This window comes from Schistocerca americana, chromosome 9, assembly GCF_021461395.2.
Source record: "Schistocerca americana isolate TAMUIC-IGC-003095 chromosome 9, iqSchAmer2.1, whole genome shotgun sequence".
NCBI lineage: Eukaryota > Metazoa > Arthropoda > Insecta > Orthoptera > Acrididae > Schistocerca > Schistocerca americana.
In genome coordinates, this window is record NC_060127.1 from 107,003,469 (window position 1) to 107,031,076 (window position 27,608).

Here is a 27,608-nt window from a genome sequence, read left to right on the forward strand (position 1 = left end):
GTTTGGGACACCAAACTGACTCTCGCCCGCCATGCTGCCCGACAAGCAGGAATGATGGTGAAACTTCCTGGCAGATTAAAACTGGGTGCCGGACCGAGACTCGAACTCGGGACCTATGCCTTTCGCGGGAAAGTGCTCTTCCAACTGAGCTACCCAAGCACGACTCACGCCCCATCCTCACAGCATTACTTCTGCCAGTAACTCGTCTCTTACCTTCCAAACTTTACAGAAGCTCTCCTGCGAACCTTGCAGAACTACCACTCCTGAAAGAATGAATATTGCGGAGACATGGCTTAGCCATAGCATGAGGGATGTTTCCAGAATGAGATTTTCATTCTGCAGCGGAGTGTGCGCTGATATGAAACTTCCTGGCAGATTAAAACTCTGTGCTGGACCGAGACTCGAACTCGGAAGGTAGGAGACGAGATACTGGCAGAAGTAATGCTGTGAGGACGGGGCGTGAGTCGTGCTTGAATAGCTCGTTTGGTAGAGCACTTGCCCGCGAAAGGCAAAGGTCCCGAGTTCGTGTCTCGGTTCGGCACACAGTTTTAATCTGCCAGGAAGTTTCATATCAGCGCACACTCCGCTGCAGAGTGAAAATCTCATTCAAGAATGATGGTATTTGTTTGCACAGCAGGACCTCTTTGGTTGTCGTCCGCAGCACCTTTACGGCACAGTGCTACGTCGACGATATTCTGCCCCCTTTTTGTTGCCCTTCGCGGCAATCCATCCTGGGCTTACATTTCAGCAAGATAATGGCCGCCAGCTCACTGCTTACCTTGGACAGCGAGGTCTCGGGATCTCTCCCCAACTGAGAACGTTTGGAGCATTATGGGGAGGACTCTGCAACCAGCTCGGCATCTGACGATCTGACGCCCCGGTTGGACAGAAATTGACACGGTATCCCTCAGGAGGACATCTATCAACGCTGTCAGTCAATGTTGAGCCGCACAAGTGTTTGAAAAAGGGCGACAGTTGGACCAATTGACTATTCACTTGCTCAATTTCTGTAGCTCGTTCTTCTAAATAGATCACGCAATTTTCCTCAAATTGTACTAATGTGTTCGTCTGAACATTGCATCTACCGATTTCCGCCCCATTCGAATAATTCCTTCGTTATACATCTTTTTTTTCTTAGAGCGTACATCGAACTTTTTGGGCCTCGTTATCAGGTACTCATTTTGAAGCTCACTCTTTTCTCTTTGTTTGGTTTCGAACAAATGTTTCGAAAAACGGTTCTGCCTTGAGCATCTTCATTTATTTTTCTGTTTTCGCCCATACGTGTCTCGGTGTAGTCCTTGAGCCGTGCTCACTCCCAACTATGCGTTTCCATGAACTTGGCTGTCTATTTGTGTTTGGTTTCCCGCCGTTGTTACCGTTACGTCGTGGTTCTTCTTCCTTCTACATGTGGCAGCAGTGATGTGTATCGATATTTGCGCCGTGTACCATCTTTGGTTTGGTGCATATAGTTCCGGCTAGGGGGTCTGGAAGTGGTAGGTCGGTTGTTGCGGACGAGGGAAGTTATCCCCGCGCGGTGCAGTCGGCTGGGGCCGCTGGCAGCCTCTGCGCAGTGTCGGAGCGTGTGTGGAGCTGTCCGATCGCTACGAGCTTCGTGGTTCATCGACCCTGGACGTCAAAGTTGAGTAGTGGTTTCAACTACCCAAGCCACGTCCATTCACGTTGTGGTGGTTCGTTTCGGTGTTGGGAGGTTTTCCTGTGAGCAACACCGAGTGTTTCTACTGCTGAAATTTAGCCGCCATGCAGGGCAATTAACTCTGTTGGTCGACTACAATATGGGTGCACCAGTGGAATTTTCTGTCTTGTGGCCGTTAGTGTTCTGGTTTCCTGCCCTGGGCACTGACGTAAATTCAGGCAGTGTTCTATTGAGTGAAGTTAACTGTATTGCCATGTTTCAAATTCAAGTGTACCAGCGAAATTTTCTGCCTAGTGGCCGTTAGTGTTCCGGTTACCTGCCCTGGCCACTAACGTAATTTCAGGCAGTGTCCTTCCCTCACATGTTTTCGCTGTCTAACATGGTGTGTAATTTTGACAGCTAATACATACTCCATTGTGGATTATCGCGTTTATAACATTTCCGGTTTGAGTTCTCATGTGCTGATTGACGGGAAAGAAGTCGTTGTGTCGGTCGGTCCGTGGCCGTTCCCTGGTTGGATTCCGACGGATCAAGTACAGTTGGGTTCACCACCTGTTTCGCCTAAGTGAACGAGGGCAGACCGACCTCTCTGGAGGCTTCTGAGTGCCGCCGGTGTTTAATTATCTGTTTCTAACTACTTTAAATTCAAGGCTTATGGTTATTTTTTAATTTTTTTTAAAATTTTGCAAAATTAATTTTTAAATTTATGTTTCAAGCTTAAACATTGCGGCCTTCTGCCTTTAAAAGATTATGGTAACATATTTTACAATTTTTAAACTTAATTGTGGTCTTCAGCCTTCGGTACTGCACCTTGCATATGTATGTTCTATCTGCTTAGCCTTAAGGCTTTCCACGTAGCCGTGATACCTTTTTTTTTCAATTTATTTGATTTGTCTCTTTACTTGCTTTTTAATCTTGTTGATTTTTACAATTTCCTGTTGTTAAATATTCTGGCCTTCTGCCTTTAAAAGTCTATGGTAAAATATTCTAAAATTTTGAAATTTAATTGTGGCCCTCAGCCATTTGTATTGCACTTTGCATATTTTTGCTGTTTTTTTTTTTTTAATTATTTCAATGCTATCTTAATTGGATTTTATCTTGTTGATTTGTCAAGATTTCTTGTTTAGAGGCCTTTAGCCGTGAAAAGAGTTGCATTCGGTAAAGGTCCGGGTATGTGCCGCTTTGGTTGTAAAGGTTATTAGCCGGCCGGAGTGGCCGAGCGGTTCTAGGCGCTACAGTCTGGAACTGCGCTACCGCTACGGTCCTGCCTCGGGCATGGATGTGTGTGATGTCTTTAGGTTAACAAACTGCCTATTGGCTTCTGTCTCGGGTTCTTCGGCCGACGTTCATCTAATGATTTTTCTGACGTTTCGCCAGCACGAGTGGCTGACATTGTCAAAGCTTCGCCCTCCATTCCGGCAATGGAGGGTGAAGCTTTGACAATGCCAGCCACTCGTGCTGGCGAAACGTCAAAAAAATCATTAGATGAACGTCGGCCGAAGAACCCGAGACAGAAGCCAATAGGCAGTTTGTCAACAAGTGGCCACGAAAGCCTTAACAATTTTGTCTTGAGGTTGGTTAGGTTTCAGTAGTTCTAAGTTCTAGGGGACTGATGACCTCAGCAGTTGAGTCCCATAGTGCTCAGAGCCATTTTAGCCATTTAAAGGTTATTAAATTACAATAAATGACAATTAGAAGGAGAAAATGACCTCAACCTTTGGCCCTTTCCACAATCCTATTACCTGTCCTGCCCAGCGGGTTTAGCGGGCGTATCAGTCCTACCACCATCAAATTTGTTGTCGAATTTTTCCCTGTTATTCGACAGAAAATAAAGCCGACGCACTAATGATTGCGAAACTTTTTCGAAGCTTACACTACCTGAAAAAAAAAAGATGGTGGTCGGAGAGAGATGTACTTCGGATATGTACACATGGTGAGCATGGTGGCGACCTGGAGGGATGTCCCATTCTTTCAGTGCTTTGGAAAGGCACGGCGGTGTTGTTCCTGATGCCGTGGCGTGGGCAGCCATCGGGTCTGACTCGAGGTTACGGCTAGCAGTCTCTGAGGGGACTCCTGACAGCACGGACATCGCGTGTCCTCTTGTGTCACCTGCCACGCGACAGCACCGTGGTACCATTTCTCAGCGCGACAGTGCTGCTCGACACACGGCACGTGTCTCTGTGAACTGGCTGCGTGATTCTGAGGTACTCCCTGGCCACCACGATCGCCATATCTGTCCCCTACAGAACACATCTGGGACCAGTTCGCACGTCTACTCCCCGTTCGGGCGCCAGCATCCGGTCGACCTGCTTGGCTCAGGACAGGATACAACGAAACTTCCTGGCAGATTAAAACTCTGTGCCGGACCGAGAATCGAAGTTTGGAAGGTAGGAGACGAGATACTGGCAGAAGTAAAGCTGTGAGAACGGGGCGTGAGTCGTGCTTAGGTAGCTCAGTTGGTAGAGCACTTGCCCGCGAAAGGCAAAGGTCCCGAGTTCGAGTCACGGTCCGGCACACAGTTTTAATCTGCCAGGAAGTTTCATATCAGCGCACACTCCGCTGTAGAGTGAAAATCTCATTCAGGATACAACGGCTTCACGACACTCTGCCACACTGAATGAGAGCACGTAATATCCAGGCCAGAGGCGGTGCAACGCCGTACTGGTGAGTGAGATCATAATGCCAAGCTCTTTGCACATTGGGCTCGATTCTGTGATCTCTGAAATAATATCACACACCGTCCTCATCTCGTGAAGTTTAAATCCGTCTCGTCCTCCCCTTCACTTCTTTTGCCCGGCCGTGTAGACTAAGCGGCACTGTTTCCTGAGAGAGTTGTCTGACCTCGTCGCCTTTTGCCAGTGCACACCCTGACGCGTACAATCTGTGTATCGGCAAACGCTTTGCTGCCGGCCGCCGCTATAGAACTGTGTCCCTGCCAAGCGCTTCCATCATCAGCTTAAATATATCTTGACTGTCAGCCAGCGCGAGTGGCCTTAACTGATTTCCCAAACATTCCGCGCCGGGCCACACTTCACTGCCAACACTATTTTCCACTCTCAGAAGATTCGCGCAAATTTCTGAGAAATGGCGCAATCTCCCAGTCTTATGTAACGGGCTTCTGCAAGAGTCTACGCTGTTCCTACTTTTGGTCGCCCCGAACAGCTCTAACCCTTAGAACAGAGCTTATGTTTAAGCGACGTAATCTGTTCGAAATTGTGCATACTTTAAACTCGTCATGCACGGAGTATCTTTTCCCCCTAAAGCACGTAGCTTACTGCAGAAAATACCAATCCTTTCCTACCATTCGATACTCTAGCATGCTTCCGTTCCTGCTAACGGAAGCATTTCTCTGCACGTGACTTGGCAGTACGAGCAACGAACCTACCCGATGAATATGGCGAAAGGCCAACGCTCCCCTTTATTTTTTCAAATCTAGTACGGTAGGAATTCTTTGATTTCCTAAAACAATGACTGAAACACGTATATCATTTTAAAAGTAAAGAACGTGTGTTCCTCCAAGCATTTCTACATCTACATCCATACTCCGCAAGCCACCTGACGGTGCGTGGCGGAGGGTACCTTGAGTACCTCTGTCGGTTCTCCCTTCTATTCCAGTCTCGTATTGTTCGTGGAAAGAAAGATTGTCGGTATGCCTCTGTGTGGGCTCTAATCTCTCTGATTTTATCCTCATGGTCTCTTTGCGAGATATACGTAGGAGGGAGCAATGTACTGCTTCACTCCTCGGTGAAGGTATGTTCTCGAAACTTTAACAAAAGCCCGTACCGAGCTACTGACCTACTCTCCTGAAGAGTCTTCCACTGGAGTTTATCTATCATCTCCGTAACGCTTTCGCGATTACTAAATGATCTTGTAACGAAGCGCGCTGCTCTCCGTTGGGTCTTCTCTATCTCTTCTATCAACCCTACCTGGTACGGATCCCACACCGGTGAGCAGTATTCGAGCAGTGGGTGAACAAGTGTACTGTAACGTACTTCCTTTGTTTTTGGATTGCATTTCCTTAGGATTCTTCCAATGAATCTCAGTCTGATATCTGCTTTACCCACGATCAACTTGATATGATGATTCCATTTTAAATCACTCCTAATGCGTACTCCCAGATAATTTATGGAATTACTGCTTCCAGTTGCTGACCTGCTATATCGTAGCTAAATGATAAGGGATCTTTCTTTCTATGTATTCGCAGCACATTACACTTGTCTACATTGAGATTCAATTGCCATTCCCTGCACCATGCGTCAATTCGCTGCAGATCCACCTGCATTTCAGTACAATTTTCCATTGTTACAACCTCTCGATATACCACAGCATCATCCGCAAAAAGCCGCAGTGAACTTCCGATGTCGTCCACAAGGTCATTTATGTATATTGTGAATAGCAACGGTCCTACGACACTCCGCTGCGGCACACCTGAAATCACTCTTACTTCGGAAGACTTCTCTCCATTGAGAACGACATGCTGCGTTCTGTTATCTAGGAACTCTTCAATGCAATCACACAGTTGGTCTGATAGTCCATATGCTCTTACTTTGTTCATTAAACGACTGTGGGGAAAGATAATGAAAGAAAAGAATTTTTACAAAAATTCTGATTTCTATGTAGTCGCTTTTTAAAGCTAAATGCCTGTCGTAGAGCTCCACACTCTTTCCTAGGCCTTCTGCTCGAAAGTTTTCGAGACTGCATTAATGCAAAAAAGTTTTCGAAACAGACTAAAAAGCACGAAATAATGATTTTCTCCTAGCCCCATACAACCAACCCTGAAAATTTCAGCTTCTGATTGTTTAATAGCTATAACAATACTTGTAAAATACAAAACGAAAAACGTGGGGGCGCGTGTAGTAGATAACTGATGCAGGGATAGCACATCTAATGTACTAACAATTTTATTGCATTGCAAGTGATACGAACTGCTGTGCGATTCCTCTCACCGGCGGCTGCTCTCTACACTGCTTACTTTTATCGGTTGCATGCGCCCCACGTTTGACGTTTTAAATTTTACAGGTATTATCATAGCTGTTACAAATTCGAAAACATAAATTTTCAGGACTATCTGTATGAGTTTAGGAATCTGTAAGGAGCTGTCTAAAATCATTTCATAGTTTTCTCTCCGTTTCGAGAAGTGTTTTTTTAGAAAGTTTTTATTTAAATAATTAGTTTTTGTTATTTTACTTTGATGTGTGTGAAATTTTTCAACCGATTTCAAACATTCTGGTGAGATTACAACAGAGATAAGTGGTAAATTTCAAGTTTATTTTAGTTTCATTTTAGATGAGTGAACCAATATATTGCTTCCACCTAAGCACATCTGGCGAAAAGACGGCGAATGTAAAAAATTAAGAGTCGAGCTCACATAGACGTTCGCCAGCGTTCGCGAATGGAATAGGAAAGGTAAGAAATAGTGGTGGCACACGCCACACAACGGACAAGAAAGTGAGCCCGTTTTGCATTCTGAACTATCTCAAAGTTTGAAGTTTTTAGCTCATCGAGACGTTAGTTTCAAATCAGTTGCTAAATTTGTACCGAACAGATGAACAACAAGAAAGCGACCTAATACAAACGTGTTAAAAAACCAGAGGAAATTAAGGTGGTGGTTTTAAACGCTTCAGGTGTTGTACATAGTTTCTGTTCACTTGGCATAGAACGCACAGAACGTTCACACAACCACGTGGAACTGTCAGAAGAGCCCTCCTTTTGGATGTTGTTCAATTCACGCACCTTCTTCAGTCCCAGCGAACCATCAGAGACCCATTCTGCATCTTTCCGTTTTGTGGTAGGTTAGTAATGACGACGCCAAGTGCCACTAACACTGTTTTTTTGTTTGCAGAAAAGATTCGCTCGCATTTTGCATTTTAATGATGGGGCTCTTCAGAGCGAAACGTTCTTTACTTTTAGAATGACCCTCGAATTACTTACGTATGTTGTTTCTTGCGTAAACTATTGACCATATGGATCGCAGCTGAAGTCAGATTCAGATGTACGGTATGGAATGTTACGTTACTTAACCAGCTGTCTTTTAATCAACGGCTCTTCTAATATAACCTACCAGAAACTTCGGCGGGTTTGACGATTTTACCGCGGCTCATTCCTGAGAGATTTTATTTATTTATTGTTCAGCTAATTCAATCTATACAAGATGTAGCCTCTTTAAGTTATTAAATACATTTTAAGAGGTTTTTCCATGCATCTGTGTCCGCTGCTGTCTTCTGCCAGTTGAAGCCCGCAACTTTCCTGAGTTCCTTATCCCAGCGATCAGGTGGTCTTCGTTTTTCTCTGGGACTCCACTCTAAAACTGACTTTGTCCATCTTCCATCCTTCGTTCGTGCAATATGTCCTGCCCACTGCCATTTTAGAGTCTTAACCCGTTCTATAATATCTTTTGCTCCTGTAATTGCTCGAATGCCTTCACTTTTCTGTCGATCTTTCTTAGTGAGGCCTAATACTGACCTTTCCATAGCTCTCTTAGCAGTTCTCAGTTTCCCTTTGAAAAATTCATTTAAAGTCCAAGTTTCACAACCGTTTGTTAAAACCGGTAGTACACACTGATCAAAAACTGTCTTCTTTAAGTAGATCGGCAAGTTAGATTTGAGAGCTGTTGCATTCCTTTCGTAAGCTCTCCAACTCAGTTTAATTCGACGAAAAATTTCAGGCTTCAAATCCCCTTTTGTGTCAATTAATTACCCCCGATAAACGTATTCTGTAAAGTTGTTTAGGATGTTGCCGTTCAGTGTCACTTGTCCTACAGCTGCCCACCATGTTTTAGAGTGAGGACATCACAGACATCCATGCCCGAGGCAAGATTCGAACCTGCGACCGTAGTGGTCGCGTGGTTCCAGACTGTAGCGCCTAGAACCGCTCGGCCACCCAGGCCGGCGGAGCGATTTAGGGAAATCACGGAAAACCTAAATCAGGATGGCCGGACGCGGGATTGAACCGTCGTCCCCCCGAATGCGAGTCCAGCGTGCTAACCACTGCGCCACCTCGCTCGGTCAATTTATAGAATTAAGAGATCCTAAGATCTGCTTCAGGGGGTAGTGAGACAGGGCCAAATCTTCATTTAGCGTTTATTATTTTCCGTTGCGCACATTCATTTTACACCCGCCTGGAGTAGCATCTTGGATTGCAGGTCACTCTGTTACTGGCTGGCTAAATCAGTTCAAAGACAATGCTACACCACGTACAACGCGACATCCCTATCGAGGCACTGAAACGTTCACATCGACTTTCAGACTGCAGGTAGCTTTGTTTTGCTTTAAGTTTTACATCATCCAGGGGCAACAGGTGACTAGTCCTTAATGTTGACAAAACGAAAATTACGTAAATATCCTTTGGTTACTGGAATGATGAGTCAGGAACCTAATGAGTCACGCTGCACAGTAGGTAGGCGTGACAATGTGCTGGGATGTGAAACCAGAGCTGTCGTATGGTCCCAGATACAGAGGCGTCTATGCATTCACTGCGGGGTTTTCGGACAGACAGTCTTGGGAAGTGGTCCTGAGCACATTTTCCGAAAACTGTCTTGAGCAACTAGTTCGATCTCTAGGAGAGTATTTCTGCTAGAAAGAGCAGATGTGCAGTCGTTAGCATCCCTCCTGGACAATAAACTGACATAATTTAGTTCCAGTATGATGGGCATAGAGAAACTATGGGCAAAGTTTAAACGGATTGTAAACTGTGCTCTGGAGAAGTATGTACCGAGTACGTGGATTAAGGACAGAAATGACCCGCCGTAGTTTAACAGCGAAACTCCCAAATTGCTGAGGAAGCAGGCTGTTGCACCCTCGATGCAAAAGAGAAGGAGCAAATGACGACAGTCTAAAGTCACCAGAGACCCGTGCGCCTGTAAGATCAATGCGCGAAGCATACAACCACCACTAACCTCATACCTTAGCAAAAGCTGTTGCCAAGAAGCCAAGAAAAGTCTGGTCGTATGTAAAATCGCTAAGCGGTCTAGGACTTCTATCCTGGCACTCGTTAACGTGTCTGGTATGGCAGTACACGACAGAAAAAGGGAATCTGAAGTTTTAAATTTCGCGTTTAAGAAACGTTTGACGCAGGCGAATCGGACAAACATACAGTCGTTTGACAATCGCACAGACTCCACTACGCAGAACATATTAATAGGCATCCCTGGCGTAGAGGAACAATTGAAAGAAATAAATGGCTCTGAGCACTATGGGACTTAACTACTGAGGTCATCAGTCCCCTAGAACTTAGAACTACTTAAACCTAACCAACCTAAGGACATCACACACATCCATGCCCGAGACAGGATTCGAACCTGCGACCGTAGCGGTCACGCGGTTCCAAACTGACGCGCTTAGAACCGCACGGCCACACCGGCCGGCAACAAGTGAAAGAGTTGGAAGCAGTTAAGTCTCCAGGTTCAGGTACAGTCAAAATTCAGTTTTAGAAAGAGTACGCAACGGCAATGGTCCCTTAATTATCTTGCATTTATTGCGAATCTCCCAAAGGAAAGTCCCAAGAGGCTGGAAAAAAAGCGCAGGTGACCTTTGTGTATAAAGAAGGGTGAATGGAAAATTATAGAACAATATCCTTGACACTGGTTTACTGCAGAATTCTACAACATAATCCATGTTCGAATATGATAGATTCCCTTCAGACGGAAAAGCTTCTGTCCACGAATCAGGACGGTTTTAGAAAGCATCACTCGTATGAAATTCGGACTGCCCTTCTCTCAAATCATGCCATGCGAACAATGGATAAAGGGCAACAGGCAGATTCGATTTCCGAAAAGCATTTGACACGGTGCCCCATTGTAGGCTGTTAATAAAGGCACGAGCATATGGAATAAGTAAACAGATATGTAAGTGGCTCGAAGACTTCTTAAATGATCGAACCAAGTATGTTGTCCTCGACGGAAAGTGTTAATCACAGACAAGGGTATCGTCGGGAGTGCCCCAGGGAAGTGTGATGGGAACGCTGTTGTTCTCTGTATGCGTAAATGATTTGGTGTATAGGGCGGGCAGCAATCTGCAGTTGTTTTCTAATAATGTCTTGGTGTACGGTAAGATGTCGGAAGTTGAGTGACTGAAGGAGGAAACAATACGACTTAGACAAGATTTCCAGTTGGCGTGATGAATCGCAGCTAGCTCTAAATGTAATATGTTAACGCGGATAAGTAGGAAAAACAAACTCGTAGTGTTGGAATACAGCATTAATTGTATGGTGGCTGACACAGTCACGGCCGGCAGGTGTGGCCGTGCGGTTCTAGGCCCTTCAGTCTGGAACCGCGAACCGCTACGGTCGCAGGTTCGAGTCCTGCCTCGGGCACGGATGTGTGTGATGTCCTTAGGTTAGTTAGGTTTAAGTAGTTCTAAGTTCTAGGGGACTGATGACCTCAGAAGTTAAGTCCCATAGTGCTCAGAGCCATTTGAACCATTTGAACACAGTCACGTCGTTTAAATATCTGAGCCTAACGTTGCAAAGCGATGAGAGATGGAAAGAGCATCTGAGGACTGTGGCAGAGAAAGCGAATGGTCGACTTCGGTTCATTGAGAGAAACTGTGGTTCTTCTGTGAAGGAGAGCGCATATGGGACACTGGTGCGACCCATTCTTGTGTTTTGCTCGAGTTTTTGGAATCCGTACCAGCTCGGATTGAAGGAAGACATCGAAGGAGTTCGGAGGCGGGGTGCTGGATATTTTGCCGATGGGCTGAACATCACGCAAGTATTACGGAAATGCTTCGGAAACTCAAATGGAATCCCTGAAGGGAAGGCGCCGTTCTTTTAGACTAACACTATTGAGAAAATTTGAGGCTAATTGCCGATCAATTGTACTGCCGCCAACATAGATTTGGCATTGTTGTTGTTCTGCTCTTCAGTCCTGAGACTGGTTTGATGCAGCTCTCCATGCTACTCTATCCTGTGCAAGCTTTTTCATCTCCCAGTACCTACTGCACCCTACACCCTTCTGAACGTATTTAGTGTATTCACCTCTTGGTCTCCCTCTACGATTTTTACCCTCCACGCTGCCCTCCAATACTAAACTGGTGATCCCTTGATGCCTCAGAACATGTCCTACCAACCGATCCCTTCTTCTGGTCAAGTTGTGCCACAAACTCTTCTTCTCCCCAATTCTATTCAATACCTCCTCATTAGTTATGTGATCTACCCATCTAATCTTCAACAGTCTTCTGTAGCACCACGTTTCAAAAGCTTCAGTTCTCTTCTTGTCTAAATTATTTATCGTCCACGTTCACTTCCATACATGGCTACAATCCATACAAATACTTTCAGAAACGACTTCCTGACACTTAAATCTATACTCGATGTTAACAAATTTCTCTTCTTCAGAAACGCTTTCCTTGCCATTACCAGTCTACATTTTATATCCTCGCTACTTCGACCATCATCAGTTATTTTTCTCCCCAAATAGCAAGACTCCTTTACTATTTTAAGCGTCTCATTTCCTAATCTAATTCCCTCAGCATCACCCGACTTAATTCGACTACATTCCATCATCCTCATTTTGCTTTTGTTGATGTTCATCTTGTATTCTCCTTTCAAGACACTGTCCATTCCGTTCAACTGCTCTTCCAAGTCCTTTGCTGTCTCTGACAGAATTGCAATGTCATCAGCGAACCTCAAAGTTTTTATTTCTTCTCCATGGATTTTAATACCTACTCCGAATTTTTCTTTTGTTTCCTTTACTGCTTGCTCAATACACAGAATGAATAACATCGGGGAGAGGCTACAACCCTGTCTCACTCCCTTCCCAACCACTGCATCCCTTTCATGCCCCGCGACTCTTAAAACTGCCATCTGGTTTCTGTAGAAATTGTAAATATCCTTTCGCTCCCTGTATTTTAGCCCTGCCACCTTTAGATTTGGCCTAAGGACCGCGGAGGTAAGAGAAATTAGGGGTTGTGCGGAGGCGTATAGACAGCAGTTCTTCCCTGTCTTTATTTGCGAGTGAAACAGGAAAGGTAGTGACCAGTAGTGGTGCAGGGTACCCTCCGCCAGGCACGGTACGGTGGCTTGCGGAGAACGTGTGTAGATGTAGAAGGCAAGTGGTGAACTGCGATCCTGTGGCACGGTACTGCGAAGTTTATCACAGGTACTGCTTGCACCCATACAGTATATACAGGAAAACTACTCACGGGCGGGGGATCCACTTGGACGTGGCAGATGTGAAGAGAAAAGCGCAGTGCGACTGATTACAGGCCATTCTCCTGGCCTGACACCGTAACAGAAACGCTGAAACGCTGCAGCTGACATGACGCGTGAACAATGACACCGCACATGTTGAGACGAAACTCTTGTTGCCACTTCAGCCGTCTTTTCTAAACAAATACAAAACCGTCTAATTGATAATGTTTTCGCTATTAGATTATTATTTTATTTCATCCTGAATACATTACTGCACTCTCGGCTTCGTAGCTATTCTTCCAGTACCGTGCAATTCACAGTTACGTATGAGCATTAGTACACTGTCAAGAAATTACAATTAACACCAGAGCATCTACGCAGCACATTGGTCGGCGTGGTAGCCATCCCTAAAGAGTGACCGGGGTTCGGTTACCAGTACCTCCTCCGATTTGTCTTACGTTAGATGAGGAGCTGTCTGAATAAAAAAGTAGCGGCATTCACCTACTGTCGGTAGCAGCTGCAGGGATGGCGACATGCCAGTCGCAATAGGTCTCACGTCTGATCAGTGCAGTTTACACCACGCGCAGTAGACACTTAACAGGTAACATATCATAATTGCCCTTTAGAAAGAAGGACAACGATTTGTTACACATTAACAGTATACTTTCATGTAGGAAATTGCAATATTGTAATAATGTACTAAAGTAATCATCTTGGGGTTGAAGCTCTTTTTTTCTCTGTGTTCGCTTTTCACACACACACACACACACACACACACACACACACACACACACGCAAATAAATCGTAAAACCTACTGTCGCTCTCTCTCTCTCTCCCTCCCCCCCACCTCCCCCCCCCCCCCCCCCCCCCCGCCGGCCGAAGTGGTCGTGCGGTTCTAGGCGCTGCAGTCTGGAACCGCGAGACCGCTAGGTCGCAGGTTCGAATCCTGCCTCGGGCATGGATGTGTGTGATGTCCTTAGGTTAGTTAGGTTTAACTAGTTCTAAGTTCTAGGGGACTAATGACCTGAGAAGTTGAGTCCCATAGTGCTCAGAGCCATTTGAACCATTTCCCCCCCCCCCCCCTTTTTCACACACACACACACACACACACACACACACACACACACACACACAAATCACGGACACCTCTGAAAGATTAAGAACAACCGTCAGGAACGCCTTCAACTGTTCCACTGTCAGCCATCTTGTTTTTACACATTCAACTGTTCCACTGCCCGCCATGTTTGTTTTTACAGCTGGCAAACGGTGAAACAGTGACACTGACAGTGGCAACTCTATGTATGGTGTTTGACAGTGACGAAGATAAAGAAAAAGAAAATGTAAGTGAAACATTATGTAAATAGACACACACACACACGCAGAATTAATTAATTTCAGGCATAGAAATAACAATTTTCAAATCGTAATTTTCGCTTACACAATTTATCTACTTTAAGGTGCAAGTGGTTTCAGATGACAAACTGTCGAACAAAACAGTCGCTTTAGAAACACAACACGCCAGAAAAACCACACCATGTGGTAAACAGGTATGAATTCACAATTTGTTTTTTCAAAGATCTGTAATTACGATTTAAAAACTAATAGTTACATGTATACAAACAGTAAAGAACATTCTTTATCTTTAACAGATGAAAAATAAAAGCGCACTGAAGATGCTGCAACTGCAGTGAAACATGTTTGGATTAAAAAACAAAATTGTGTTAGCTAAAGGCGGACTCTATCCAAAAACATACGTAATGTACTAAAGCTAAAATGTCAGGAGACTCCTAATAATAAGAGTATCATCTAAATGTGCGATGTTTAGAGAAGCAATGTCTTCTGCAAATCCTTTTTCTTTTTTGTGTTTGTTCACCTACACGTACCTCAACAAATGTGAGTAATCTTCTGGAATCTCCCTTTTATTTCTCTAAAAATGTGATTCAAAACTTTCATCGTATTTTTACTGTAGGCTTAAAACTACAACATGTGCATCTATTCTGCTGACACTGTTCACATGACGGTACAACACTTAAATCTTGTCTCTTGCAGACTGGTCTACTGTTAAGCTGCTTCGCACTTGACAACGTGTTCGTCTGCAAAGTAATGTCTTTCCTCAGGAAGCAATTGTTTCTGTGTGAATACCGTACCACAGCACAATACAGTAAGCTTGGCGTCATAAGTCTTCCTAAACTCATATTGTTATTCAAAAAGCGAGATACAGCGTAACAGTGGAGAGGTAAAAGGTACCAGCAAACAGGATGCAGAATTTCATGCAACAAAGTACACCAAGGACGCAGACTATCACAAAGCCTCCAGTAATGTTACTACTGCAAACATGTTACAAAATCATTTACTCTTGAACAAAGAAATATACTTTTAGGATTACACTGAATGCTTGTCAGGTCAAACAATGCTTAACAGTATACCTCTCCAGTAAAACCCAAGCACATACAAGTGAGCAATCCCAACAAAACAGATGCACATGTTAAAGCTTTGGGCTTACAACAGAAATCGAATCAAAATTTGCTATGGTATTTTACAGGATTGAAAATATAACCCATAGGTGGTGGATGACTCATAGGTGTCGAAACAGGTTGTGGGTAAAAAAGAGCAAGGCAACATTGCACATGTTGTAAGTAGGCTGTTTAGGTTCTTATATTGGTAACCCCACGTAGCGTTCTGTATGAAAATCACTGGCTGTGCTGTGTGCAGTCTGTGGCTGGATGGCATTGTTGGAGTTTGCTGTTGTAGTGTTGGGTAGTTGGCTGTTAACAGCGCGTAGCGTTGCGCAGTTGGAGGTGAGCCGCCAGCAGTGGTGGATGTGGGGAGAGAGATGGCGGAATTTTGAGAGCGGCCGATCTGGACGTGTATCCATCAGAAAGAGTAAACTTGTAATGTTGGATATCATGGACTGATATATATATATATATTACGACTTTTGAACACTATTAAGGTAAATACATTGTTTGTTCTCTATCAAAGTTTTTCATTTGATAACTATGCCTATCAGTAGTTAGTGCCTTCAGTAGTTAGAATCTTTTATTCAGCTGGCAGTATTGGCGCACGCTGTATTGCAATAGTTTGAGTAACGAAGATTTTTGTGGGGTAAGTGATTCATGAAAGGTACAGGTTAATGTTAGTCAGGGCCATTCTTTTGTAGGGATTACTGAAAGTCAGATTGCGTTGCGCTAAAAATATTGTGTGTCAGTTTAGTGTTGATCAGAATAGGTAAAGAGAGTAATGTCTGAGTACGTTCAGTTTTTCTCAGCTGTTTGAAAAGCAAATAATGTAAGGGGTTTACAAGCCCAGTCATTTATAATTTTTCTAAGGGGACGTTTCAATGTACTTACAAACAGTTCGTAAACTAACTCACGAAGTCTTTATATCTTCTGAAAATGTCTGGAGCACAGGGGCATGAAACATCAAACATGTGTGTTAGGTCAGGGTTTAATGCCAATACAAATAAAATCACCAATAACACATTCTTTTCTGCAGAATGTGTTTTTCAAAACCCACAGTTTCCTACAATGGGACCGCGTCTACTCGTCATCACCGATTTCGTCCAAATTTGTGGTAGATTCAACTCCAAATGGCCAAGAGTTTGGAAAAAAAATAGCACGTGTTGTATCAAAAAGAATCATCTGATTTGGCGCGTCTATATTTCTGAAACTAATAAACATACACAGTGAATTTTGTTTTTTCATGAATGGGAAACTCAAAAATTTGTTTTTCATACCTTTTCATAGATGTTCAATGTGTCCCCTTTGAGAAGCACGACATATGACAATGCGGCATTCAAATTGTACCCACATTGCAGCGAGCAAGTCTTGAGTTACAGCTTCCACAGCTGCTGTTATGCTACGTCTCAGGTTATTCATTGTTGTTGGTAACAGATGCACATAAACAGAGTCTTTTATAAAACCCCACAAGGAATAATCACGCACAGTCTGGTCCGGTGGCCTTCGAGGCCAATAATGTAAGGCTCAATCATTTGGTCCAGTGCTACAGTTCCATCGTTCAGCAGTCCTGTGGCTTAAAAATTCCCTCACTTCCAGAAGCCAGTGTGACGGAGCCCCATCGTGTTGGTAAACGAAGTTGTCTCCAGCTATGGGAAAAGAAAATTCTCAAGCATATCGAGATATGTGCTTCCTGTAACAGTGTTCTCGGCAAAGAGAAATGAACCACAAACCCTGTCTCAAATAACATAATAGTTATGAGTTTTTAAAAATCGGAGATCCTTTCTGATACACCCTGCATTTTTGGCGTGCGTTATCGCGAGACATTAACAACTAATGTTGGGCTAAGTTCCAGGAAGCGGTCGGTGAAGCGGGAAGAGTACAGAAAGGTACTCGGAAAGTCGTAGGGTCGAATCCCTTTGCGGAAGCTATTTTTGTTTTCTATTTTTACCTTACCTACACTGCAAATAAACCGAAATAATGCTTAATGTTTTTTAATTATTAATGTTCATTAATTTTCATAAAAAGATTTGGAAAGGAATCGCAAAGGAAAATTAAGACTTTCAGATAAATTTCCAAGATAGGTTTGTGCTTACTTGTCCAGGAGGACACTACAAATAAGTTTTTAAGAAGGAATTGTAAGTAACTGTACAGGTAAAATTGTGGCGCTTATAGCGTGTGCAAATGCCAAGAAAATTACGGTTTCTCCTGTTCTTATAATGAATATAACATCAGCACGTGTAAATCATCAATTACAAAATAACAGTATCTACTTTTATGTAGGAAGTTCTCGCGTATGCCTTAGCTATAATGCCTTCCTGAAAATTTATTTGCAATCCCAACTTTTCCTTTCGTTTTCAAGTCTTTTATCAAAATGATAAGAAACGTTTGGCCATCTGGACCTCCCACTTCTGACACTCATTTCTGGCCAAGCCCTGCATGTACCGTAAAAGTGGACGAAATCAGTCATGAAAAGTTGGCGCGGACCATCTTCCAGTGAGTGTTTACGTATATTTTTCAGTTCTCTGTCCATCCAACCCGCAGAGACTGTGAAAATAAAAGTAGACTAATCACAACACACAAACAGGCATACAAACAAAGAATCTTTTCCCTCTGCGTCCACAACAGGAACGAAAGGAAACCTTAAAATAGTCCCACTGCAGAACACTTTGGTGAAGATGTGTTGTGTGTTGATGCAAATGCAGCAGATGTTTAATGGATTTTAATTTCAGTGTCAGCGGCGAGGCAACATGCAGTGACAGAAAGAGGCACACGACTTTCTAACTACGTAGGGTATATGTTAGTAGGAAATATTTTTATTTCTTTTGGCACTCCATGCCGTGTGGGACACACAACACACCGTACACAGTTCAAGCACAAACCTCCATCGCCCTGCTGGCTTCCGTCGTTCGACGTTTCGTTCGTTGTTCCCTCTCGCAGTACTCGTTGCTGGGTCGACGTCCCGTGCGAGTCCAGTGGTAATAACGGTTTACCACCACCACCACCACCACCACCACCACCACTACCACCTTGACTGCCGCCCTCGACCACAGCACTACACACGGTACCTACTAAGTCCGGCAACTCGCCAACCACACTTTCTGTTGTGTCCTTCGGCAGTCGACACTGGAAATTCTCTTTCGCACTATTATCAACGCTAGTACACGGTTTGTAATCAGCTGGAAAAACACAACTGTCACTTTCTAAAGTACTTCCCACTAGTTGAAGACTCGGGTCTTGCACAGCCAAAGACACAGAGAACCTGGAAGGAGCCTGCAATCCTGTTTCAGTTCGAACACTTAAGCCGCTCACTCTAACGGCTAACTTGCTAGGATCGACGTCAACTGGCGTACGAACCTGACAGGGCACACCACTCGCAATCTGACGTTTCTCTAGATCTGATGAAGGTTCTTTCTGGAAACCTCTGTAATCCGTGGTTGGATTTATATCGACCTCTTTGGATACTACATCTGGGAGATTTATACTCCACACGTCCTGAATCCCCGCTCCTCTTGCAGATTCCTCAGTTCTACCTTTCATTACTCCTCCTGCTTCTTTGGAAAACCTCCCACTGTCCACATCTCTCTCTATTGATTCAGTTTCTTTGTGGGCTGTAACGTCCTCGAGAGTTAGCGTCCTACGATCAGGGCTCCTGTCCGGCAACAGCATCTCCTGTGTCGGTACTGGGAGCACAGGGAGAGGGTCTTGAACCAACGTCCCGTCACTGCTGTCACTGGAGCTGCTGTCTGGAGAGCAGGATCTGTCACCAGCGACTCCAGAGCTGGCCTCAGAAACGGTGCCTCCAGGCGGAGACAGTGGGAAAATCTCCTCCTCGCTGGAGAACCCAGCCCTCCTCAGCTGTTCCCTAATTTCTGCCTCTGTGTATAGGAATGGGTTGGGCATATCAATAGATAATGCTGACTGTGACAGTAATCCCTTCTCGTAGATTGTCTGGAGGAATGGATTACTGCTGCTGTTCTTGTCCTGGTCGCCAGAATCTGAACTAGCTTCTGGTATACTGCCGGTTGATGATAGCACAGACCCAGATGAGGGTATATAGCGGTCAGCTACATCGGAAAATGGATTGGCGTCAAGATCTTCTTTTCCATCCAAATTTTGCCTCGTGCAGACACGCTGGAGTCGACCCGACTTCTTTCCGGTATTCAGGTACGTTTCTTCGAGGAAGCGTCGATCCTCTTCGACAGTGCTCCCGCACCCCTCTACAGTCGGCTCCTCTGGCAATTCCGCAAATCCTTCCTGTGGCACTCCAGACTGCATGCACAGCCACTCGTCCTCACTCATGTCGAATGGGTTGGTCCCACTCGTACCACTATCGGTTTCACGAAATGTTGGGTCAGATTCCTGAAGAGCATCGATTCTTTTCAGGACACTATCGATCCGCTTCTCGATGTCATAGTAATCTGGACCGTCATAGGATGCACAAGATCTGCCACCTGGGGACACTTCGCCGCTAAATGGTTTAAGGTCTACATGTTGTACTTCCAAAAAACCTTGTTTGTGAGTATTTACAGGTACTTGTAGATGTGTCGCATGGAGAATGTCGTCTTCCCCCTTCGTATCATTCTCTTTAGCACAGTTCCCTTGTTCAGTAGTGTCCATGGTATCCAGCTTCCTGAGGTCTATTCTGGAACTGGCATTAGATGGGGGACCGTAGCTGATAGCCAGACCCCCATCTACAGACCGACTTGTGCTGAAGTACCAGTCATCTGAGGATGACGTAGCAGGGCGGGAACTGTCTCCGCACTCGACATCCGCAAAGTCACTTCCGTCTTCTTCGTACATAAATGGATTTGGTGTCTGGCTTCCATACTCCAGAGACTGCTGAGGGATATCTTCAAAGAAGATATCGTGGTCAGAACCCACTGGACTGCTAGAAGAATCTGTAGTCCAGTGACTATCTGCTTCTGTGTTTTTGGGGTGACCTGTTAGGCAGGATGGTGACTCATTTTTGGGAAAGACTGACGTCCCTACGTTGGAATCAGATGCTTGCAATCTCTTGGGCGATCTGACTCCAGTTTTCGAGTGACAACTGGAATGTTCCGAGTCACTGCTTGATTTCACCAGAATTGTGAACTCTTGGCCTAACAACGGATCTCTGTCTACTACAATCGTTTCATACTCAAAGTCTTCCATTTCAATGATAGTATCTCCCTCAGGAGTTAGAGGAAATGTTTCCATGGTAGCTCTGTTCTCCATTAACATATTACCAACAGAACATTTTTTGAGATTATTATCTAGAGCTACACCTATTTCTTCTGGAGCGGAAGTTGCTGGCAGTTTGTCTTCTATTTTGGCAGCTCTGTTCCATGCTAACGTATTACCAACAGAGACTTCTTTGAGATTATTATCTACAACTACATTTATTTCCTCTGGAGGGGAAGTTGCTTGCAGTGTGTCATCTACTTTGAGAGCTGGTCCTGCATATACAGTCCCCACAATTTCATTCTCAACGCCTGGAGACGATGGCTGAGGAAGATTTACTTTCTCATCTTGATTGCCAGCAACTTTGTTTTTGGTTTCTGATCCAGAAGTACCTGGAGATGGTGGTTGGAATAATTCCACTTTCTCGTCTTGTTGCTTAATAATCTTGTTTTCCAGTTCATGAACAGTAGTGGTAGTGCTTTTTACTCTCTCTATTTCTAACGTATCTGATGCCGTTGGTCCAGTTTGCTTATTTTCAACGACATCTTCCTCTTCAACAATAACTTTTTCTGTTCCTTTTCCCGGTGGCTTCTCGGCGGGAGCTATCCACGACTGAACCTTTTCCAGTAGCTTCCTCTCAGTGCTATAAACACTGTCCTTGCCGTGCTGAATACCCTCGGATATGTGGTGCTTAAGTGCCGTTATCTTCTCCAGAACGACTGACTCTCTACGTTCGGCTGATGGAGGTTTCACTACTGCATCTGCTTTGCCTGCACTTTGAGGCTTCTCCCTCATCTCATCCTCTCTGAACACCTGCCCACCACTTGTAGTTGCCACAAGCTTCTCTTCTGTGTTTTCTGGCGTGACAGCCGATGGACCAACTGCTATAGTTGGACTCAGAGGAGGTTCCGATGTCACCGATGATGAACGCCTTATCAATTGCCTTGTTATGGGGTGCAATATGAAGCCTGCTCTTCCCAGAACGTCTCCACCTTCCTCATCATCCAAAAAGACGCTATCTTCAGAGTAACTATCAGTCTCTAGTGGAGAGTCTCCTGATTGCAATGATTTTGCTGAAGTTCTGATGACGGTCCCATCGTTCTCGGTTGATGAAGCACTTGAAGCCTTTGTACTTGTGGAAGCTTCTTTTGCGGGATGCATAAGTTTACTGTTTATACCCTGTTCACTATTGCTAGGACAGCTGGTGTCTGCACCTACTTCAGCTGGATTGAGCTCACAGGAAACAGGGGGTTCTGCTGATTTGATGTGTGATGTAGCTATCTGTTCAGCATAGACTGGTCCTGTAAAGACTTGTGGTGCATGGTGATCAGAATGTTGCTGCTTCTCGACTACTGTACCAGGAACTTCAGGCAGGCTTGAGTTGTCTGCAGTGTCCAGTGGCGAAACGTCTACCAGAGGAGGAGGCGAGTCCGAATGAGAACTAACAGAAATCTCCTCTGCTGACACCTTGACCTCTGCCACTGATCCGAGAGTCTCAAAATCATCAGCTTCTCTCTGTTCCACTTCATGAACGCTTTTGGAAGATGGTGAGGCTGCAGTAGTGTCACCTGTCACGTGGAGGTGTTTTGGAGGATTAATTTCCAGAGGAACTGCAGTCACGTGCATTTCTTGTTTCTTTGTGAATGAGGGTCTGTAATTGTCCACTGGATCTCCATTTGTAGCTTCGTTTTTGGTACATGTTGTAGTATCGCTTTTTAAAACTTGTGCTTTGTGTCCTATATTATTTACTGATCCAGCAGACTCATCAGACAGTGACTGCTCAGTCACAGAAATAGACTGCAATTTCTGCTGTTCCACAAACAGTGATTCTTCTGGAGGCTGTGAGGTAGCTGTTGAAGGTAATGCTGTCTTCGGCACACCAAATTCGGAATAACCTACTTGGGTAGATGATTTTGTGTTCTTTTCATCTAACAGCTCATCACGTTGTTTCTGCTGAAGTTCCTTGTTTTCTACTGTGTTGACTGAGGCACTTCCCTTAGAGGCAATTGCGAATTGATCTGGATCTTTACCATAGTCTTCTTGTGCGTTGTCGGCAAAAAAAGTCTTAGAAACGTCAGTTGGAGTGGACGAGGAAGAATTCGATGGCTGGGATTCACTAGTCCAGATATATGAGTCCCATTGCTCTGGTGCTTCTGACTTAATTTCTCCAGTGAAAGAGAAATCTTGCTCTCTGAATGGACTCAGTGAATCAAATCCTTTCTCAGACCACCAATCTGTTGCCTGTTGTGAGCCACTGACTTTGTCAGGAGGCAGCATTGTATCTTTGGGCGTGTCACTGTCACATTTCGTATCTGTAGATGATTGTTTTGTAAAAAACGCATCTTCTGATGGGAACCAAGCTGAGTCTAAAGTATTCAGGACTTCCCTTCCACCTGACTCATAGAACATATCGTTAGATTTTTCCATAGTGGTCTCATCTTTCTGCGGCATGCTATATGATGGCATGAAAGGATCTTCTATCTTGTTCTTCTTTGTGTCAGAACGCTTGGAGTCATCACTATCTAAGCAATCCAGCAGCTGCATATCTGGTAATGGATCAACACTTGGCAATAGAGCAGATGTTGATGACAGACCAGGGGGGAATGATACAGCCGGTGTTTTGAGGTCTTCCAGACTTCTGTCCAAAGATAACCATACTGATTCTGTGGAAATATCTCGAGAGATTGTTTTCTTATTTGTGTCTACAGTCTTACCCATTTTGATTCTGAGCGCATTGGACTGATCCTTTTCATTAACAGGCCATCCTTCTGAATCCTGTCCTACGATACCCCCAAAATCGTTAGATTTATCTTTAGAGTTCTGTAGATGACCTGCTACGTCACTAAAATCGTCAGAATGCTCTTTCAAACTATTTAGATGGCTTTTGGTATCTTCGGAAGAATGATGTTGTTCTTTTAGAGACTGTAGCTGATCTGCAATATCACTAAGATCATGAGATTGTTCTCTCAGATTATAGATCTGGTTAGATGTTGATACTTGGACAAATTCTTCCAGCACATCATATGGTGACGCAGATTTTGTAGGAGACTCAGCTTTCTCACAGTGCTGGCGAGATAAAGCAATGGGATCCAACAAAAATTCTGCTTCATTCGATTGGTGTATTACTGACGGTGAAACTGCAGATGGTGTGTCTATGATATTTGCAGCTTCCTCTTCACTTTGTGCTGCTTGCCAAGTGGCATCAAACAGTTGGCTAACCATACTTCTATCTGGAGTACCTACATCAGCTACTTTGCGTTGAGGCTGACAGTCTAAAGCTGATTGGTGCCCATGTGTCATAAATCTGTCTCTGTGACTTTGTGGCATTTTACTGTCCACATCTTGTCGACTCTGCTCATACAGCATGCCGGGTACTGATGCACTCAAAAGTCCATATTCTCCAGCAATGTTGCAAACTGTGTCTGATGAAGTATCTGCCAGTTTGCTAATCAAATTATCTGATTGGTCAGGCATTAAATTTTCTGCAAAAACTGCTTTCTCTGCTGTAACTGGAATATTGATTTCCTCCTCCTTTACAAGATCTCCGCTAAGAAAAGTACCAATGGCTTTGGAAGTGTAAGTTTCATCCAAGGCACCAGCAGACTCCAGTAGGGGCTTCTTCCATTGCAACACTTCTGAATCCTTTGTTATGTGAGGACCAAACCAATCCTGCTCCTCTTTATCTATCAATGAGAAATGCTCTCTTCCTATCTGTTGACATCTTTCTAGCGATATGCTATCAGCTTTGTCTCTGTCATCATTTTCTTTTGACTCTGAAGAAATTAACGACTTCTGCAAATTCGAGTCTTGAGGTATCACACTTGTTAGTCCTGAGCAGTCAGAATCTCGAGCAAATGTAGGAACTGTTTCTGTAAGTGTGAGGATATCGGAACAAACCTCAGTCTCCTTGTGAGGCTCAGCTGTGCAGTCAACGTTAAACACTCCAGGAATGAATTTCTGCTGCGAACTAGACGCTGTATTTTGGGCATCCAATGTCTTAAGAGGAGCCATATTAATGGTTATATCTTTTATTGTGTCTCTCTGAGTGACAGCTCTTCCTTGAGCAACAGGCAAGTCTTCCAATAAATCTACTGAGGGAGTCTCTGACACCTGCATCTTATCTTCAAACAACTCCTCACTTGGTGCTATGAGTTCTAGGGCGGTACTTTTCTTCACGTTCTGAGCTGCAGATCGTAAATTATTTAAGGTTTCATCAGAAAGAGTGAAAACGTTTACTGAGGAAACTGACTGCAGATTGTCTGGAGACGGTTTAGCTTCTCCTTGCCTGATGCACCTTACATCTACAACAAATTCTTCTGATGGCTGCACAGGTAGCTCTGATTTGTCCAATGCTTCATCAAAAAAGGCTTTAACATTCTCTGAGCCTACTGGATCTTTCATTACTGGAGATACAACAGAAGATCCTGTGACAGGGGGCACTTCCTGAAACTGTGGCTGCAACGCTAGTTGAGTTCCAGCCTTTGGCTCTTCTTTTCTCTTGACGAAATTCGAATCACAGAAAGGGTCTTTTGGAGCTGTTACACCTTCTCTGCGTAGGCTCTGATCATCCTTCGACTGAACCTGTCCACTACTTACGACTGGGTGAATCATAGGGAAGACATTGACTGTAGCTGTTGATTTTGTAGCGTCAGTAGACACTAAATCCCTGATTTTAGTAACATCAGTTTGTGGGGTGTCATTATCCTTTGATTGCACCTGTTGCACGCTTAACACCTGATGAGGAGTTGGGGAGGTGGTGACTGCAGACATTACTCCAGTTTCCGGAGGCGATACGTCTTCTCTTACAGTAAGATCTGTTTCCTCTAAGAGAGGTCCCAGGAGTGTATCATCTTCAGGTGTCTTCTTGAGCTCTTGGATCAGTGCAGAGTCCTGGCTATCTACCAGCTCTTGCAGCGCCCTCTGGATGTCTGCCCAGGATTCATTTCTAGCAGCAACCTCCACTTCGCCTTGCCTCACGTCCACCAGCTTCTTCCCAGATGGTAAGATGCTCGTGTAGCAAGCAGAATCTGCTGGGACTGAAAATCCATGTTCGCGTGACCAGGCAGCTGGATCAAAGCCTGCCCATTCATCTGCTTCCATCTCAGTGGTGGTTGAAGTTTTCAGTATGTCATCCAGACCATCATCTGTGAAACCGCACAGGTCGCGATAGTTGTCTTCTGCTTCTTCAGACACAACTAGGGCAGGCACTGTAGGTTGTTGTAAGATTTTGGGACAATTGCTCTCCATCGAGATAAATGCAGCACTTGCTTCACCTACAGAAGCTTGCTCAGCTGAGGCCAAACAGTGCTCGATATCCTGTCTAATTGCACGAACACCGGCTTCAAAGCCAGTAGTTATCTTCATAAGTTTATCCTCCACAGCCGCAGATCCTTGATCTGGTACGGCTGTGCTGCTGACATCATCTGTACCACTAATGGCTTCAGGCTGTCCAGCCACTTTGCCTTCTAACGACTGATCAGAATGCCCAAACCACTGCTCATCGTTGCTCTGCTGGAGGAAACGTCCTACTTTAAACCTTGCACATTCTGCATTGCTGAAATTCGGTTCACTCAGCCTCATGTAGCCAGCCTGTGACAGCTTCACATTGGGCGGGTGTGGAGGAGTACCCAGAGCCAAAAATTCGTCATCGTTTGTCAGTTCTGATTCAGAACGAGAATGGCTGTAATAGCTGGACGGCGATGACGATCCCACACTGATTTTTTTTTCATGGTACTTGTGTGAGCTGTTGCCCTCTGGCAACAGTACTGTTGTTTCTCCTACTCTGCACAAAGACAGGTGGCTTGAGGACTTGTCATCCCCATCAGCTTCCCTGCTACTTTCTCTGGAATCTCTATGGTATTTGTGGCCTGCATTAACCTCCAGGCGCTGCATACTGATAGACCTTCCATATGCAATATTACGCTCATACACGGCCTGTAAGACCTCATCAATGTCGTCTAGTCTCTTGGCAATTACTGGATTGATAACAGTGTCATCTAGATCTTCTTTATTAGCAGCATCTGGCAGCACCCTACCGTCACAAGCATCCTCATACACATCACCACGACCACCATCATCGTCAATCAATCTGAAGTCACTTCCAGTGAGAACAGCGCGAGCAGCTTCTCCAAGTATCTTTTTTTCTTTCTGGTCAGTCTTTTTCTCACTCTGCAAAACACTGGTTTCATTTGTAGCATTAGCTTCTTTTTGAGTTTTGCTGCCGCTTGAGTCAGTTTCATCCTTTGCATCCTTCCGTTTGCTCCTGAACAGTGTCCACAGCCAGTTGAGGAAAGAGCTTCTGTCTTCCTTTGCTCCTGGCTTGAGTTTCACTGCACTGCTGCGATCTATAGTTAAACTCTTTCCTTTGGTCCCTTGAGAGCTGGGTCCAGGGCCATCTGCAACAGAATGCAAGCGATCAGCGGATAGTCTCTCATTCACAACCGGCTTAATTTCTTGTTCTTGTGTGTCAGCAGTCTTCACGTCTGCCGACGATGTCTTGGCTCTGACCCATATGTCGTCATCTCCTCGACCCGTGAAATCTTCTGTCGACCAGGCAGTGCCACTGTCGTGCAGGCGCCTCCTCGCTCCGGCCTTCGACCACACTTGATCGACAGACGTAGCTGGGGATCTTCCCGAAATTTTCCGTCGCGGGAGCACTGCCGAGGACGGATCCATCTTGACCCACACCTCGCCGCTGTCTTTACAGCAGGGATCGTCTACCGCACTCGCGCTTCCACACGGAGTCTTTCTCAGAGAATCGCAGCTGGCCCGCGTCGGACTGGAACTCGCCAACTGTGCCGCGTCGGTGTCGACAGGCAGCGTCTCTCTAGAACGTGCCAGTCTCTCTCTAGAGGCCATGGGTAACGAGCCCTCGTCCGACGTGGAGGAGCGCAGGGAGCTCAGCTCCATCTCCGTGGGTGCGCTGGGTTCCGTTTCTGCAGGTGGCAGTGGACTGCATTCCCGAGCTTCTGGAGGGATACTCAGAGGAGAGCCAGGACTTTGGGGCCGAGTCAGTTGCGGAGGTTGGCTCGTGTCGGAAGGTCCCACCTGGCCAGCGACGACGTCCGGGAACGGGTGGACGACCAGGGGCGACAGCTGCGGGTCCCGCTTGGAGCCCGGTGCCCAGTGGCCGCCCGCCGGAGGGACTCTGAGGACGTCGTCGCGGGGGAAGTTGCGGCGCCGCTGGGCGCGCGGCGTCGGTGTCGGC

The 27,608-nt window shown here is 45.1% G+C and overlaps 1 protein-coding gene across 1 annotated transcript in view; it reads right to left on the bottom strand.

The window, feature by feature from the left end:
* Window positions 1-27,608, bottom strand: part of LOC124550710 — a 67,544-nt gene that overhangs the window by 39,865 nt on the left and 71 nt on the right. The window contains exon 2 of the mRNA XM_047125432.1: window positions 18,121-27,548. Within this exon, the coding sequence (XP_046981388.1) occupies window positions 18,121-27,548 (9,428 nt within the window). The remainder of the gene's footprint in view (window positions 1-18,120; window positions 27,549-27,608) is intronic.